The following is an 18,427-nucleotide window of genomic DNA, read 5'->3' as shown; positions in this document are numbered from 1 at the left end:
ATCTGTGCTCTAGAATGTGGTCTAATTTAAAGAAGGTTCCATGGCCTACTAAAAAGACAGTGTATTCTGCACCTGCTAAATGAAATTTTGTATGTGTATATGGTTTTATCACTGAGTTTCTTTGACTTTAAATTTGAATGGCCTATTTAGGGATAAGATGGAGTTATTGAAACTACCCATATTATTGTATAGGGATTTACCTGATCTTTTGTGTCTATCATTAGTGGTTTTTTGAATTATAAAATTGGGAACTCCATTTATTGCATGTATACTTATATTTCCTTGATTAATTTTTCTCTTTTCTGAATAATTTCAGTTTAAAGTCTACATTATCAGACACAGAATAAATACACCAGCTCCTTTTCGGTTCTCATTTGTTTGATAGTTTTCCATCCTTTCCTAGTGCCTTTCCTAGTGAATCATATTTCATGAAGACAGTGGTTAGAGTTAGTTTTTTTATCTCATCAGACTGTCTGTGGCTGTGTTTTTATTGGTAATTGAGGCTATTTACATATAAGGCTACTATTTTGAGAGATATTTACTCATTTCTTTGGTTTTGAAGGGTGGAATTAATTTTCTATATGGTTGAATTATTAATTGGTTATTGATTTCTCCCGATGAGTATTAAAGGTTTTCTTGCTCGGTGTTGAATATAATGAATTCCTTTTGCAAAATTTATTTTTCTTACATGCTTATGATCAAGACTTCTTTCTGCGTCTATAATATTTAAGTAAGTATCTGTGCAGTGCTGGCGTGGTGTTCTTGATATGCCTTAGTTTATACTTTTTTTTTCTCAAATGTCCTTATTTATCAACTTTAAAGGATAGCTTTGCTGATATAGTTATCTTTGTTAGCTGTTACTTTCAGGGCTAGAAAGAAATTATTTCAGCATTTCTTGACTTTTATGGCTACAAATTTCTGATGTGTTTGAATTGATGTTTTTGCTTTATCATTTCTTTGCTTAGTATTTATGATTGACTAGAGTTAGAGCAAGGTTCTCTGATTATTTAGGATTCCAAGTGCCTCTTCTTTTTGGATATTAATTTCTTTCTCCAAATTTGGGGAACTTGTTATAATTTCACAAAGTAGACAGTTTATGTCTGTAGTATTTAAGCTTCATGCTACAGAAGTTGGCCTTGGTCTGCTGATTTTATTCTAAAATTCTTAGATGTTAGTCATATTTTCCTTTTATTGATACTTTATCATAGAAGGTGCTGAATTCTGTCAGATGCTTTTTCTATATAGGGTAGATTTCTCCTGCAGTCTATTATTACATTAATTGATTTTTGTGGGTTGAATTTGTTATCCTTGGATAAGTCCTGATTGGTCGTGATGTATAATTATAATACCCTAGGTTCAACTGTTCTTCCTTCCTCAGCCTTCTAAGTAGCTGATACTATAGCACTAATGTCTTGATGAGCCTTCCATCTCTTTACATTCAAATATTTGTGCCATTGATCCTGTGATGGTATCTTAGAGGCTGCATCTTTTTTTTATTTTTTAAATCAATCTATTAAGAGAGAAAAGGAGAGTTTAACTTAGCTTTTTAGTTGTTACTAGGAGGTTATAACTATCATCCTAACTTTCTTGGTGTTTTTAGAGATAAGAGTCTCACCATCTAGTTCTGGCCTAGAACTCATTATGCAGGTCACCTGCCTCTGCCTCCTAAGTGTTGGGATTAAAAGTATACACCACTACCACTATACCCAGCAGCATATTTTAAACTTTTTAATGATCGTGTTTTAACTCAGTTTAACTGTTTCAAAAGTAAATACAACTCCCTTACTGTTTTTGCCACAAATTACATCTTTGCAAATTGTATGTCAGTTAATATAAATCTGATAAATTGGTGTGTTTGTGGTATAATTACCATAACAAAAAGAGAAGTTATAAATCAAAGCTGAAATGCTTATGGCTTATGCTCTTAACTATATATTGTTTGTTGTTTTATGTTTTGTTATTGTAATAACTTCAGTAGGTTCCCCTGATAGTTAACATTGTCAACTTGATTTAATATATACTTACTTAGGAGATGAGCATATTTGAGGAAATTTCTGCATTATGTTAATAGAGGTAAGAAGACCCACCCTAAATTAGATGGAAAGCCATTCTGTAGGCTCGAGAGTATTCCAGACTGAGTAAAAAGAAGATAAGCTTTGCATTGGTTTCTGTTCCCTCCCACCACCACCTTCCACTTCCCGACATTAGACGTAATGCAGTCAGCTGCCTTCTGTCCCTGCTCATGTGACTTACTTATCTTGATGGACCTTACCCTCAGTGAACCACAAATAAAAATCATTTTTTCTTAAGTTGTTTCTAGTGGGTATTTTTTCATAGCAATGATAAAATAGCTAATATACTTCTTTCTCTAGTTATCACACCTAAAAGTATTTCTAGGCATTGCCAAGTAGTCCCTGAAATGCAGTGTCTCCCCAGGAGTTGAAAAAAATCTACTGGCACTTGCTTTCAAAGAATTAGCTATTAAATCCTTAACATTAAGTAGCAATATGTTCCTTAAGGATATTATTGTTTATAGTATTAACATGCTTCAATCTAAAAGGGAAGAGATTAGGCCTGTTTTTTTTTTCTTCTTTTCTAATTTACCTGTTTCATATTTCAGTTAATATAAGAGTTTTTGTTTTGGCTTTTTTTATAAGGCATTAGTTTAACTGCTATATGAGACTGATTTTTGTGGGGTAGAAAATGGTGGCAAGCACTAATACTACATCTACATGTGATATTTCATTAGGGAAACTAGTTCTCTTATTTCAATTAGTCTCTCCCCTAATGATTGATGCTAATCTCATCTGGTTGTGGATGAGTTTGGTGTGTGTGTGTGTGTTGTGTTCGTTCATTCATTAATTCATTCATTTATTCATTCATATGTTCTATAGCTCACCTGTGTGTTGTATGGATGTAGGGTCCCAAAGTTAATATCTAGTGTCATCCTTAATCACTCTCTTCTGATTGAAATAGGGTCTTTCACTGAACCTAGACCTTGCTAATTCTATCTAATCTAGCTAGCCAGCGTGCCCTAGAAATTCCAGTCTACCTCCAGAATGGTAACTTATGGGTGGCTGCCACACCCACCTGGTTTTGGGGATTGGAACTCTGGTCCTCAGAATTGCATGGCAAGCACTTTATCCATTGAGCCATCTCACCAGCCCCTGATTGTAGAGTGTTAAGTATTTGCTTATAGTTATTTTTCTTTTTAAGGACATGAGTTACATAGAAAAAGGTACACTGATTTTACAAGTTTTACATTTTACATATACCTGTGAAGATATAAAACCATCTTCATCACTTTTTTTTTTCTTTCCTGATTTTCTAGCCACCAGAAACAATTGCTTTTGACAAATGTTTACCTATATTTTAGCTAAGAATTCCTTGCTTTAGGATGTCATAAGTTAAGTATATTCTTTTGTTTCTGGTTTCCTTCCTTCATTTTTTTATTTTTACTTGTTTAATTTTTTTTAAGTACACTGTAGCTGTCTTCAGACACACCAGAAGAGGACATCAGATCCCATTACAGATGGTTGTGAGCCACCATATGGTTGCTGAGATTTGAACTCAGGACCTCCAGAAGAGCAGTCAGTGCTCTCAACCCCTGAACGATCTTTCCAGTCTGAGTACTTGTTTATTTTTTGAGACAGATTTTTGCTATTGAACCAGGATTGGCTCTAATCTTGTGATCTTTATGCCTCCATTTCCCAAGGACTATGATTATAGACATGTATCATCACATAAGATATAATCTGGTTTCTACTATATAACCTGAGTATTTATAAGACTAACTCATGTTGGTTGTGTCAATAATAACTAATAATTTTTATAACTATGACCTTGTCATCATAATTTTTCTGACAGTAAATTTTTATTTTATCTTCACGGATTTCTGAGAGTTTTTTCCTAGTATAATACTTTGTAAAGCATGAAGTACTTTTAACCAGACCAATAGAAAAATAGTATGTTGTTCTGTGCAAAGACCCTGCTAGACATCAGTTTTCTAATATTTCGATAATCAGTAGTCACATTTTGACTGGTTGCTAAAGATATTCTTCAGTACAGATATATGTGTTTAAAATATGTTTTAATTTCTTAGGATTATGTACTGAAGGACTATACCGTGTTAGTGGAAATAAAACTGATCAAGACAACATTCAAAAGCAGTTTGATCAAGGTAATATAATTGCAAAATAAAATTGTCTTACTGTCTGTTTTCCATGTTAGAATTTTACAGTGGGAAAGTTGCTGTTTTTATTTGAAACTTATTGAAATGGATATAGAGAGTAAAGCATTTTAAAATGTAATTAGAAATATTAAATGTATAGTAATTGCCACAGTAAAAAATATAGAAGAAAGGGGAAAGGTCTGTCTTAGCACTAACAAGAAAATACTGAGCCTGACATGGTTGGTGCATAACTTTATTCCTAGCACTGAGGAGGCAGAGGCAGGAGGATCTCTGAGTTCCATGACACCTAAGGCTGCAGAGTGAAATATTATATTTAAAAAAGGGAGGGAGAGAGGCAAAAATAAAATATTGATTATTTTAGTCTTCTAAGGAATGTTGATATTAGGCAATTATAGGAGAAAGTGGGAAATATCCAACTTAAAAATACATTTAGAATAAAAGATTTGAGACAGTGGGTAAAGAAAGTATAGTATATTTATATTTTAATGTGTGAAGACTAGAAGACAAGAAAGAACATATTGAAAAGAGAATACTCAGAATTGAAATAGTCTATTGTAAGCAATAAAATGGTCTTGTTTAGAAATAAGAATCTTTCATTATGCTAAGACTACAGGGATTCAGGTAAAGCAAATTTTTTGAGGTAAGCTATGATATAATATGGTCTGTGTACTGTTTCTTACCCTACTTTATATTTTTAATCCAATAAGCTATCTTAAAACAATAACAGAATTTATAAAGCCAGTGCTGGAATTAAAAAGGCAGTAAATTTACATATGATGTACTAGTAACTATTTTATCAAAAACAGTACTATATAACAGTGCTTTTTTAATGTAACAGACAACTAATCTTTAGGAGCAAATTCATAAATTCCTGACTAGTAAGGAACTCCATGTGTGATCAAAGATAAAACTAAAAAATGAAAATTACTAGGGGGAAGTAAGTGAATATTTTTATAGTCTTTGACTGGAAATGGCCTAAGTTTGATAAGGAACCTAGGAAGCATAAGTGAATATCAATTATGACAGCCTAAAAATGTAAAAATTCTCCATGAGAATAGAAAAACAAAATTTTCAAGAAAGTATGGACTTACTATCGTATAGATTAAACTATTAGTATATATTTGAAAATATACTTAACCCCTAACATTGACAAATTTTTATTTTAAGATTGTATTTATTATCAGTGAAAAAGTGTTGGTAACGTAGGCAAACACACTTTGTATACCTGTTGTGGGTACATTTTGAAAGGTAGTTTGTGAATGTTAAAGTTCAAATTCCTTTGTTTTAGAAATTCTACTTCAAGGAATTTGCATTTACATTCTAAAAGCTTTTGCATGAACTTGCTTAAGGCATTTGTTGCAGTATTTATAATTTTAAAGAGAGGAGGGGAACCACCCATGTGTCTATGAATGTTGAATATTGTCATGAGGTAGAATAATTATGTTTGTTAAAATGGCAAAATATCACTGAGTGGTGTATACATGTGTAAAAAAAAAGTATGCTATGTTTCCAAAAATACTCTCTATTTTTAAGAAATATTAGAGAAACTATATTTTATCATGTCCAGTTGGTACAATTTCACTTTCAGTGAAGAGGGCAGAGTAATAGTTGGGGCTCTTGAATTTAATTTAGGGTTTTTATTTTTTAATCTTGCCACTTACTGTCTGCCTTAGGCAAGTTAATCTTTCTAAATCTCATTTTTTTTCATCACACAGTAGAAATGAAAGAATAAATATGAGGCTAATGAGATGTATAAAATGGTCATGTTTTCTTTAAGTGATCATAAAAAACTCAAATGAAACATGATAAAAATTAATGATTGTCTGTAAAGTCATGGGATAATTTTTTCTGATCTATATTTTTATACTTAAAGTGACTTGTTAATGTCAAATAAACCTTATGATAGACCTTTAGCATGTTCCTTTCTTGTTCTTTAAATCAGCCCTTTACTGATAAATTATTCAACCTATTTATTTACAACATTACAAAGTAGAGTTTAAAGGTCCAAATTAGAATCAAGATACGTAATCTGTATTGTCTGGATTTTTTATGGTCTTTTAAATAGTCTGTGTATAAACGGAAATTAGAAAAGCAGCATTATTAAAATTCTTTAATGCACTATATGCTGGTATGTAAGATACAGAGTTTGTTGATAAAATGCTTTCTGCATGGGGTTGTCTGTTGCTGGCCTGTGAAGAAAGGTAATTAATGAGAAATGTCTTTTGGTAGAAAAGTACCCATTGAGTTTACCATTAACCAGTAATAAGTAAAAATTTCATTCTCTCAATTAAATTTTGATTTTTGTCTTATAGATCATAATATCAATCTAGCATCAATGGAAGTGACAGTAAATGCTGTAGCTGGAGCTCTCAAAGCTTTCTTTGCTGATCTACCAGATCCTTTGATTCCATATTCACTCCACCCAGAGCTATTGGAAGCATCAAGTAAGCAGAAACTTTTTTTTAAACCAAGAGTGAGGGGTGCTGGGGTGAGGAAGAGTGATGATGGTGTTTTTGAATATTGTTTTGCCAGAATCATCTATGCACTAGAATTTATAGTTAAAAATTCACTTTATAAGAAACTATGTCTTAAAGGTATACACCAAATTTAATAGAATCAGGGTCCCCATAAAATGACCTTAGGGGTTTTGTTTTTAGCTACTCTCACAGATAATGAGGGGCAGAGAGAGTGTGCACTGAGACCAGAAGAGGATGTTGGATGTCCTGTTTTATTACTGTCCACCTTATTCCAAGTCAGGTCTGATCTCCCTCTCGCCCTCCCACTGCCGCCATAGAGTTTGGCAGCCAGTAAGTGCTAGGATCCTGCTGTCTCTTCCTCTTTCCCTTGCAGTCCTAGGCTTACAAGAAGCTATCCATGATCCAGCTTTTTACATTAGGGTGGTGGAATCTGAACTTAGGTCTTCATACTTGCTTGCTAGATAATTTAAATGTGCCTAAAAGATCAGAAAAATTAAAATTACTAAGTAATTTAGGGTGGGCAAGTATGGCAGAAAGACATAGTACTTGATTCAAAGTATATTCCTAATTTGACATCAATTTGACACTCAATATTTCTGGCATGCACATATTTATCTGGAAAATAGAATCTAAGTCCATTTGGATATCAAGTAACCTAGTGCCTAATTTGCATTGTGGCTAAAATTAATGTAATTTCTAGGTTTTTCCATTTAATATGTCTTAATTCTTTTAAATGAGATTACTTTTATTTTAAAAGTTGGTAGTTGTTTGTTTTTTAGTTAAAATACAGTTCTGAGCCAGCAAGGTGTCTCCGTAGGTAAAGGTGCTTGCCACCAAGCCTGGCACTCTTGAGTTCAAGCCCCAAATACACATGGTGAGAGGAGAGAAACCGTTTCAATAGGTCATCCCGTGACCTGTTACATGCATTGTGGCACATGACTTTCCCCTCTCCTACCTCTACACACATGAACTGGAGAAGTGTAGAAAGGAAAAATATATTTTAAAGGGGGTCTAGAGAGATGGCTCAACAGTTAAGAGCACTTCCTGCTCTTGTGGAAGACCTGAGTTCAGTTTCTAGCCCTGTGCCAGGTAGCTCACAACCAACTGGTTCCAGATGGTCTAACCCTGTTGTCTTTACTTCTAGGGGACCCGCACTTGTGTAACATAACCCTCCCTACAAAGACATACATTAAGATTATAAAAATAGGGGTTGGGGATTTAGCTTAGTGGTAGAGTGCTTGCCTAGCAAGCACAAGGCCCTGGGTTCAGTCCTCAGCTCTGGAAAAAAAGAAAAAAAAATTATAAAAATAAAAAATAAAAATCTTTAAAATAAAATCTCTCTTTAAAAAGCAACAATTGTTTAAAACTTGCAATATATTGTCACAATCTACATATTCCCAGATGTTACTTCTTGGTCATAAACACTAGCCTTGGAAAGGCCTAGCTTACAAGGAAAATGTGACAAATGAGAATTTTTACTACTTGATAATTCTACCATGACACGAAGGCGAAAGAACAAAAAATAAATCTCTTATCTCCCATTTGTTGCAATACTGTAGTCTAGTTGTCCTGTTTTATAATTGCATAAACTTGGAAAATAACTATATTGAATATATGTGCTACCTGTAAAGGAAATATTTTGGTAGAGGAGATTACAAGTAAGTAAACTATGGATAACTGTGGCATCGGGGCTATATTATGCCTATCACTGGTTTTGGAAGTCTCTTAACTTTTATTAGAAGAAAAAATTTTTTTAAAGATTTATTTATTTGTATGACTACACTTTTGCTCTCTTCAGACACACCAGAAGAGGGCATCAGATCCTATTACAGTTGATTGTGAGCCACCATGTGGTTGCTGGGAATTGACTCAGGACCTCTGGAAGAACAGCCAGTGCTCAACCTCTGAGCCATCTCTCCAGCCCCCTAGAAGAAAGATTTCATGACACATTAAAATAAAAAAAAGAAAAAGTGTGTTTCAGAATTTCTTGGAAGATACCCATTATTCATTTATTACATGTTGTCTATAACTGACTGCTTTTGTTGTTTAACTGTAGGACTGAGTAGTTGTGCCCATAAAGCCTGAAATTCTATATGTAGCAGGAATATTAAAGAGACTAACATCCTTTTAAGTAATTAGGTAATTTTAAATAAATTTCTAGTTGTGTGTGTGTGTGTGTATGTGTGTATGTGTGTACTTCAAACAGTCTTAATAGTATAGTACATATTAACTGGTTATTTTTATCAGATATTTGTAAGTTTAATAATTTTACCCAAAAATTTCTCTTACAGAAATCCCAGATAAAACAGAACGCCTTCATGCCTTGAAAGAAATTGTTAAGAAATTTCATCCTGTAAACTATGATGTATTCAGATATGTGATAACACATCTAAACAGGTACTTGCAAATAAAATGCACTTTGTGTTTCAGACCTGTAACCTTTATAAGGGAATACAGACTAGGCACAAGGTTCCATTTGAGTTCTTTGTAATGGCTGTCTACATGTTCTAATTCATATCTATATGGCTACTATTTTGCAGATATGATCAGTGTTTGTTTCTGTGTTTGTCTAGTTATTGTACTAGGAATTAAACCCAGGCTTTCCATATACTAGGCAAGCACTTTCACTGTCCTATATACTCACCCCAACAATGTAATTTTTTTTCACAAGTTTTCTTTAGTACTCTTGTGTAGAGTCTTAAGACTAGCTCAGACAATCTAGTCATATAAGTGTCAGTTTGCAATGTTGTTATAATCATAACCTTAGACAAATTACCCATTGTTAAGTTATAAAAATGAGAAAAATAGTACTTCATGAAGTTGTTCTGAAGACTAAATAGGTGTTTTTGGTTTTGATTTGGGTAGGTTTTTTTTTTAATTATTACTTGTTTATATTTTTATTTGCACAAATATAAGTAAAAATAAACTTTGACACAATGTTTATTCAAAAAAATCTATAATGTCAACTTAAAGAATTCTGCAGAGTTACGTGGCTCAGTGGTGGAACATTTGCCTAAATTCTGGGAACCCTGAGTATGATCCCTACCATAAGAAAATAGACTGCAATAATCATAAAACCCAAATGAAGTACATTTTAATCTGTTCTTTTAAAGTTTTATTATTGCTGTCAGTGTGATATATAAAATTATACTATCTTTAGAACCCTTCTTCCAAGTCCCCTATTTTAAAAAATGTCAACTTAATATAGTAATGGTTGGTGTTTTGTAAACAAGGTATATAGAAGATTTAGACCTTAATATAGAGATTGGTGATACTTTGTGAACATATCAGACTGAATTAAAAATTGGACTTTATTTAAAGGATTATGAAAAGATGACAGGGCAGAGTATTTTCAGAGAATCATAATAACGTCCCACCTTCAAAGTTATCTTAAATACTGTATTCTGGATCTATCTTTGGCTATGTAAAAAATAAGCAGAACAGGCAAAAGCATGTTTGATGCATGAAGAACACAAAGAGGAGGTTTATTTGGATTGACCAAAATAAGAATGGGAGCTGGGCAGTGGTGGCACACGCATTTAATCCCAGCACTTGGGAGGCAGAGGCAGGTAGATTTCTGAGATCGAGGCCAGCCTGGTCTACAGAGTGAGTTCCAGGACAGCCAGAGCTACGCAGAGAAACCCTATCAGGAAATAAATAAATAAATAAATAAATAAATAAATAAATAAATAAATAAATAAATAAATAAATAAATAAATAAATAAATAAATAAAATAGGAACAGTAAAAAAAGATGGAGGAACAATGACAATGCCAGGTTATACCAAGACAGTACTGTTCACACTATGACTCATTGACTAGCTTTAGTCTGTATAATCATTAAAAAAGTTTTTCTTTCAGAATATATAAATCTTTTTTCATTATACATACTATTTTTTATTAGGAGACTACACTCTTTAATGGAAAAGGCATTATATGATTTGTATCCTTTATTGGAAAATAGACCATAAGCTATTTAGACTTCAGTTTTAAAAGAAATAATCTACTGTACAGTTATAGTTTTCTTTTGAATTAGTGTGATAAATACCATAGCTAAAAGCAACTTAGAGAAAAAAAAGGGGGGTTTTGGCTTATGTTTCCCACATCATTAAAGGTAAATGTAAGACAAGAACTGAAGCAGAATCTGTAGAGAAATGCTGTTACTGGTTTGCTCTCTAACTCCTGCTCAGCTAACTTTTTTTATACAGCCCAGCACTCTTTGCCTAGCACATTCACAGTGGGCTAGGCCCTACTACATGAATCTTTGGGCAAGAAAATAGCCCACAGACATACCCACAGGCATCTCTGTTTGATAAAGTATCCTGAAGTCACTTTGGCAGCTGAAGGTAGCTAGGAGCTAGACTGTAACTTGGTAAAGCCTTATTATTATTTTTTTTTTAATGCTGTATATTCTCTGAGGACATATAACAGTGAACAAAATAGTCAAAGCCTTTATGGGACTAGATTTCTAGGAGAAAGAGAAATACATAGTTTTACAGATTGACAAGATTGTAGTTAAAATGTGGAGTGATTCTCTACTTTTCATATACAGTGAGTATCAAGTCCATTTTTTCCTAATTATTTTCCCATTTTCTTTCCCTTATCACAACTTTATTTACTGTTTCTCATTCAGAAACTACTAGTCTTAACAGTTGTTCTTTGCCAACTTTTATTTTTACCCTCCCTTGATTTTTGTGCCAAGATGATCTTTCTAAAACATTTTTACATAAAGATTTTTAGATGTTTTTTATTTTGAATGTTTTGTGTGTGTGTGTGTGTGTTTGTGTGTGTGTGTGTGTGTGTGTGTGTGTGTGTGTGTGTGTATGTGTATGTGTGTGTGTATGCCCCACCTGTGTTTCTGATAGCTGTGGTGGTCATTAGTGGGCATCAGTTGCCCTGAATCTAGAGTTCTAGATAGTTATGGATCACAATGTGGGTGATGGGCTCTGAACTTGGGTTCTCTTCAAGAGTAACAAGTATTCTTAACTGCTAAGCCATCTCTCTAAGCCCAAAGAGTCCTTTATTTCTATAGGATAGACTCAAAAACGATTAACGCTAGTTGTACTAAGTGGTTATTCTTCCCTTCCCTTTTCTCATAAACAGCAGTTAACTAAGAACTATTAATAATAGGAGGTATCTAGGAATGTCAATTTGTGGCAAATCTTAACATGCTGCCAGTAATTTGAGAGTATAGTACCCAACAGCAGCTATCTGAGAATTTATGAGGAATCTGTGTTTGTTATTCGGCCTCACCACAGACATAATAAATCACAAACATCAGATTGTCACTCGCAGTTTATATTTAACAAGCCCACCAGAAGGTTCTAATAAATGCTACAGCCACTGTTATAACTCACTTTCCCTTCCTTATTACCATTCTTCCTACATCCACATTTTTCCTTTATCCATGAAGCTTTCCCTGGTTAACCAAATTTCTGATACAGTATCTTCAGTTAGACTTCATACTGTATCCTTTGTAGGTAATCTCAGAGCCTAGCACTTGACTGCTACATAGAAATACCACACTGAACATACTGCCTACTACTTAATTAAGAAATGGTTGACTTTATTGTGACTGTTTCAGTTCAGTCTCTTTTAATTAGAACACAATGTTTGGCTACATATTTTACTTTAGATAAGCGATTTCTGTGTCTGGGAGTTTCCTATCACTTGGTGGTTTTTGTTTGTTTTCTTTTTTAGTTGTAAAGATTTTCCTGCTGTGCTATCTGAACATTTTTTTCTGCCTATCTCTCTTAATGTAATAAGTCTTAGTTTACGTCTTTAAGGTTAGCTTCTCATGTGTCTTGCTTACTCGAGACAATGATAGTGCTTGCTCACATATTTAAAGGACTGGATAAAAATCATTTAATACTCAATGGCCATTTATTAATTGATGTTGAATCATGAGTCATTTTAAAGTAGAATTTATTGAGTGTTGTCTTACAGATAAAAATTCATTTTAATATTGTGCAAAATGCTTACTTTTTTAAAAGATCGCTCATAGTCTGCTAGGAGCTAACTTTCTTGAAAGTTAAAAATATTCTTGGCTGGATAGGTTAGCCTAGGTTTTCCAAAGATGGTTTAAAAGAGATGACATACCCTGATTTATTTCTTAGTTTCCCAGAGTAGTCTAAAAACGTAGATGCAAATAATGTTTGTTTCTTGGCCTTCTTAACATAGAAGAAAAGGATTTTTTTTTTTTCAAATTGAAAAGACCTCTATTTGTAAAGCTTTTAAGACTTGGGGTACAAGCAACATCTTATAGACTGTCTAACGAAAATATGTATTGATTGCTTTCTTGTTTTAAGATATAATTGAAAATAGAATGCTAAGAAAAAATTTAATTGGAAGATAAAATTGGCATGAATGAAAAACTAGCTTTGAGAATCTGTAATTGCAATGATTTCTGATTTCTTTTTATTTTTCTCCTGTTTTATAATTTCAGGGTTAGTCAGCAAAATAAAATCAACCTAATGACAGCAGACAACTTATCCATCTGTTTTTGGCCAACTTTGATGAGACCTGATTTTGAAAATCGGGAGTTTCTGTCTACCACTAAAATCCATCAATCTGTCGTTGAAACATTTATTCAGCAGTGCCAGTTTTTCTTTTACAATGGAGAAATTGTAGAAACTGTGAACACTGTGGCTCCTCCACCAACTTCAAATCCAGGACAACTGGTGGAATCAATGGTACCACTTCAGTTGCCACCACCATTGCAACCTCAGCTAATTCAACCACAATTACAGACAGATCCTCTTGGTATTATATAAATAGAATGTGATTGCAGATGGCCTGAAATTGGACAAAAACAAATCTAGACATGCATGTTTCAGGGGTTAGTAGTGTATTTCATGTTTCATACAGATAATCCACATCAAAATGATGAGACATTTTCTCTTTGAACTATATGGTATTCCCTATCAGTTACATTATGAATCTAAAAACATGTGGTAAGCATGACTGGAGAGGTTTAATTTTTATAAACAAACAAAAAATAGTTATAAAAATGCAAAGCTGCTGCTGCATGCAACCTTATTGCAATCAGTATATCATTCCTGTGGCAATTTCTGTCACGTTATATTGTGAATACAATTTTTCTATAGAAATTAAATGATTTAAAAACTCATATATGAAATGTTTAATGCTTTCAGCCTGCTTTATGGCTGGTTTTGTTATTTGATTGCTAATTTGGGGACCTAATTCCAGCAGTCTGTATAGATAACTAAAGCCCAGTTAAGTATTTTTTAATTTCAGGTTACTATGCCATGCTTGGGATGTTTGGAAGAAAGAAAAAAAATACATGTAACATATTTCACATTTCTGCACCTTCATCTTCTAAGTAAATCTGTGGGTGATTTGATAAGGAGTGAATGAACCTGTTTCTCTTACTCACATACCAAGGACACTCTTGTGGTTAAAGTGAGGTGATAATGTGATGTAAAGAATGGTTGTCACCAACTCATTTCTTTATGATCTGTAATGAAAGATACATTTTGTATACATGGCTAATTCTGTAAACAGATGCATGTTCAAAAGATCTATGATGGTCTTATAATCTTAATCTAATATATTTTAGATATTTTAATTTTTCCCTCTTGGGGAATACATTTAGTATAGTGTAGAAAAATACTCCATGACATTTTCATATAAGGTTATATAACTTTTCATACATAAACATGAAGTTTGTTGTAGAAAGTTCTTTAAACCAAACATTTAATCTAGGATTTCAATTTAATCTGTTCCTTGAATCTATTTTTATGTGGCCCTTGAGAATATATCCCAAAAAATTCCATTGCTAATACAGCAATAAAAATACTTTGGGTACTGACAGACTCCTTGGAGTATGTATATATAAAATCACAAACTTGTATTCATATTCTTTCTGTGATGTGTTGTTCTACAATCCAGAATGGCTTTTGCACCATTTTTTAAACCAGTTTTCTCCCTTTTGCTGTTGGTACCAGAGTTGCTATAAATGACTGCTGCTTTAGGGGTTAAATATTTTGTTAGTGAAAATACAACCAGAACACTAAATTATGATAAAACTTTCTGACTGAGTGATAGTTAAATTTAGTTGGGCTATATTCAAAATTATTTTATTATCAAACCCATATCATTTGTTTTACTGGAAAAGGAAAAGTGGTTTGCTTTTTACTGCTGGGTCATATTTTGTGTAGTAAAGAAATTCTTTGGTCAATGTTGTAATCTTTATATCTCAATTTTAAGGTTTCCTTATTTGTATTATAGTAAATTCATGATTTTGCGATTCAAGGCTCCTAAGAGTTTGATTTGCTCCATTTTGTCTTAAAATATTCTTTCTCAATTGTTATATGTTAGGTATTGTACTTCCAATTTCAACCAAGATGTCAACATGAACCGGCTACTATTGAAGTACATGTATATTATAAATTATCTTGTGTTATTATCTTTTCTAAGAGAACAAAGACCCTATTATTCCTATTGCAAAGCACACAGGAATTTAAGAAAGTACAGTAATTTTAAAAAAAAAAAATATCCGGTAAATGTAGTATTCTTAACTTGTTCTATATTACTTATACCTATTGTCTATATAGCTTTAATTTATAGCTGTCAGTTTAACATTGGCATGTCTGGCAAAGAAAATTAAACTTTAAGAGTTTTATAAACTGTTTCTAGGTTGCTAAAGAATTTATTTTTCTACTATAAATGGTATAGACAAAGCATCAACTATGTACAGGATAAAAGCCTGACTATTTCTATTGGAAGTAGGCTTACAAGAGAATTTTCAGAAATGTTCATATCTTTGGTTCATTCTGTCCTAACTTTACTATTGTAATATGTGAGTCCCAGTTTATTTAAGCTATTATCTTTTATAATGTGTTAATTTAACATTCATTTACATTTAAAACTATTTTTGTTATTAAAATTAGCATTTATAAGTTTCCACATTAACCACCTTAAACCTCTTCCAAAACTGATCTTACTTTTCTATGCATTCTATAATTGATTTGACACACTACATAGTGAATCACTTAAATATTCTACATCTGGTTCATTTTACTACTAGATTACAGATATTGAAAATTAAAGTATGGTTTAAAGCTCAGTCTGTTACACTGACTTGTGTTTGTTTTTGGCCAAGGGTATAGGTATGTTTTTAAATATTAGAATAGTAATTCTAAGAGAATAACATAATTAAATAATTTGTTGCTTGTAACATTGCACTGGTTAGGGACACACATATACATGTGTATATGAGACTTAATGGGTTTAAAGAATAGTAGATAGTCTTAAAATAATGGGTCAACATTTGACATTCACAATATTAAAAATAGTCCATCTATACACATTGCCATTGTTTAATTTAAAGTTCAGTGCTTATTCCAGAATATGCCTAACAGATAATATAAGTATAGAGGGATCTCTGTTTCAGGCTTTTAGTAGATATTTTTCAGAAGTCAAATTCTATTTGTTAATCACTTGTCAAGGTATGCAGATATCCTAAGAACAAAATTCCAGGTACAATGTATACAGATATCCTAAAAACAAAATTTTAGGTACAATATATATGTTTAAAGTGATATTTTCAGTAGTACTTCTCCCCTGCCCATTAACATTCACACTAAATACTATAGGTAACAGCAATCTAATTTACCTAAAAAAATGCAGACCTTTTTTTTTTCTATACACTATATAAATATTAAAGACTTTTTGGTCGTTTGGTTGGTTGATTTGGTTTAGTTTGGTGTTTTTTTGGTTTTGGTTTTTTGTTTGTTTGTTTGTTTGTTTTTGGTTTTGAGGTACTGAAATCTACTTTCTAATATCTCTTAGATATAAACAAAGGGAACATATAAAATGAAATCTTAGGTTTTAGCTTCCATGATTATTTTTAGTTTATTACTGAGTAACAATTATGATGCTATTTGTCAGTGATTTGAAAATGTCAAAAGTGGTTTGTTTCTTTTTATAGTTAATATAGTTTTATGTTTTATCCAGATGATGCTGCCATTAAGTATCAGTACAGCTAATATACTGAATGCTTTGCATAAAACATTAAGCAGTGCAATTTTAAATTAAAGTTGCCTGTATTTACCATTTTGTTGCTAATTTTAGGTAAAATAGGAATATTTAAATTTTTATATTATAATTAAGGTTTTACTGGATGGTTTTATTATTGAACTTTGCTTATGCAATTAAATGAAAAGCTCATTATGAATATATGTGAATATAAGCTTTGAAAAATAGGAGGGACTGAGGGTATATAGCTCAGTTGGTAGATTGTTTGCCTAACTTTCATGAAGCCCTGGATTCAGCCCTCACCCAGCACTACATAAACCAAGACTCGTGGCATCTATCCGTAATCCTAGCACATAGGAGATAGAGGCAGAAAAGTCAAAAGTTCAGAATCATCCTTGACTACATAGTGAGTTTGAGCACGACCTGCAACACATTAGAACCTGCCTTTAAAAAGGTTTAAAAAATAGGAAAACAAAATGTACAAATTAAACAAGTGTGTGTGAATTTGGATTTTGAGAGAGGTTCTTTCAAACCACTGGAAATATTTTTAAAACATTACAGCAGAGCTATTAATACTGGAAAATAATATTTCTGCTTTTTCTTCATGGCTTGAAAATTAGATAAGCTCAACATTATGACTATATGCTATCAACTGTGGATCTGGTGAGTTCTCTTTGAGTTAAATATGTATGCATATCTTGGATTTGAATTCTTAGGCTTTTCTAGTTACCAAAAACCTGAAAATAATAATATTTAATTAAAGAAGAAACCATTCTTCAAAATACACCAAACCAATTTTTATTATAGCTTCTGTCTAGTTTTAACATATATTGCTGTGATACAGGTACCCTAGTTTTTATAAAACAGTTAAATTTAATGAACTTTGGAAAAATCTTGACTACTTAGTTGATCATCATCTCCTGTATACATGATTATATCATAGACACAGTTATTACATTTTCCTAGAGGATGGAGAAAAGGGGAACCACAAGACTTCATATTCCCATCTTAGTTGAATGGTGTGAAGTTAGTTTTTATGAAAATTTTAGAAGTAGCCAAATTGATTTTGGAAAGCCAGTGAATAACAGTAAAAGTTAACATTTTTTTATGTTCAGTATTAAAGTGTTGACAGTTCTTGCTTACCAAGTTGTTAGAAGTGCTAAGATTTGCAAATATGTATTTGTGTGTGTATACACATATATGTATATATACATACATATATATAACATATATATATATATACATACACATAGCTGTCAAAGAATTTATGGTTGAAAACCCAAACTTGTTAATCACCATAGTGTAGATTTTATGTTCAGTTTTCTTGGAATAGTAAAGTTGCTGTGAATAATTTAGTACTGGCCTCTCCTATCATAACATGTTTTCAAGTTTATATTGTTTAATTTCAACATAAGCAATACAGACTTAACAACTGATTCACCAAGTCTTTTTAATTATCTGTATTTCCTAACTAGATCATTTTCTTGTGTACTTGAATTGTGAATGCTTTGGTCAGTATTGTCTAAATCTAAAATATTTTGCCAGTTTTATGTTTGAAGCTCTTTTTCTCCTGGTTCTTTATTTCATTTTGTCCAGGTAAATTTAGGTGTTCAAGAAATGATGACAAGGATCAGAAACATTATGTATTACTATCATTATTTGTGTAAGAGTCCAAATTAAGTTTGTAGATGAAATTATTAAAAACAGCACAATATTAAAAAAAAAAAAACAACAGAAAAACAGAAAGTTAGCTGTATCTT

At 32.2% G+C, this 18,427-nt stretch overlaps 1 protein-coding gene across 4 annotated transcripts in view; it reads left to right on the top strand.

The window, feature by feature from the left end:
- Positions 1–15,756, top strand: part of Arhgap5 (Rho GTPase activating protein 5) — a 69,863-nt gene extending 54,107 nt beyond the window's left edge. For all 4 annotated transcript variants that reach the window (XM_052185867.1, XM_052185866.1, XM_052185868.1 and 1 more), the window contains exons 4-7: positions 4,103–4,180; positions 6,505–6,636; positions 8,961–9,066; positions 13,114–15,756. In XM_052185867.1, coding sequence (XP_052041827.1) covers positions 4,103–4,180; positions 6,505–6,636; positions 8,961–9,066; positions 13,114–13,441 — 644 coding nt within the window. In that variant the 3' untranslated portion in view covers positions 13,442–15,756. The remainder of the gene's footprint in view (positions 1–4,102; positions 4,181–6,504; positions 6,637–8,960; positions 9,067–13,113) is intronic.
- Positions 15,757–18,427: the final 2,671 nt, after the last annotated feature.

The sequence above is a fragment of the Apodemus sylvaticus genome, chromosome 6 (assembly GCF_947179515.1).
Source record: "Apodemus sylvaticus chromosome 6, mApoSyl1.1, whole genome shotgun sequence".
In the NCBI taxonomy this organism is placed as follows: domain Eukaryota; kingdom Metazoa; phylum Chordata; class Mammalia; order Rodentia; family Muridae; genus Apodemus; species Apodemus sylvaticus.
The sequence above is the reverse complement of the archived record's forward strand: the minus strand, read 5'-3'. Positions and strand labels throughout refer to the sequence as shown.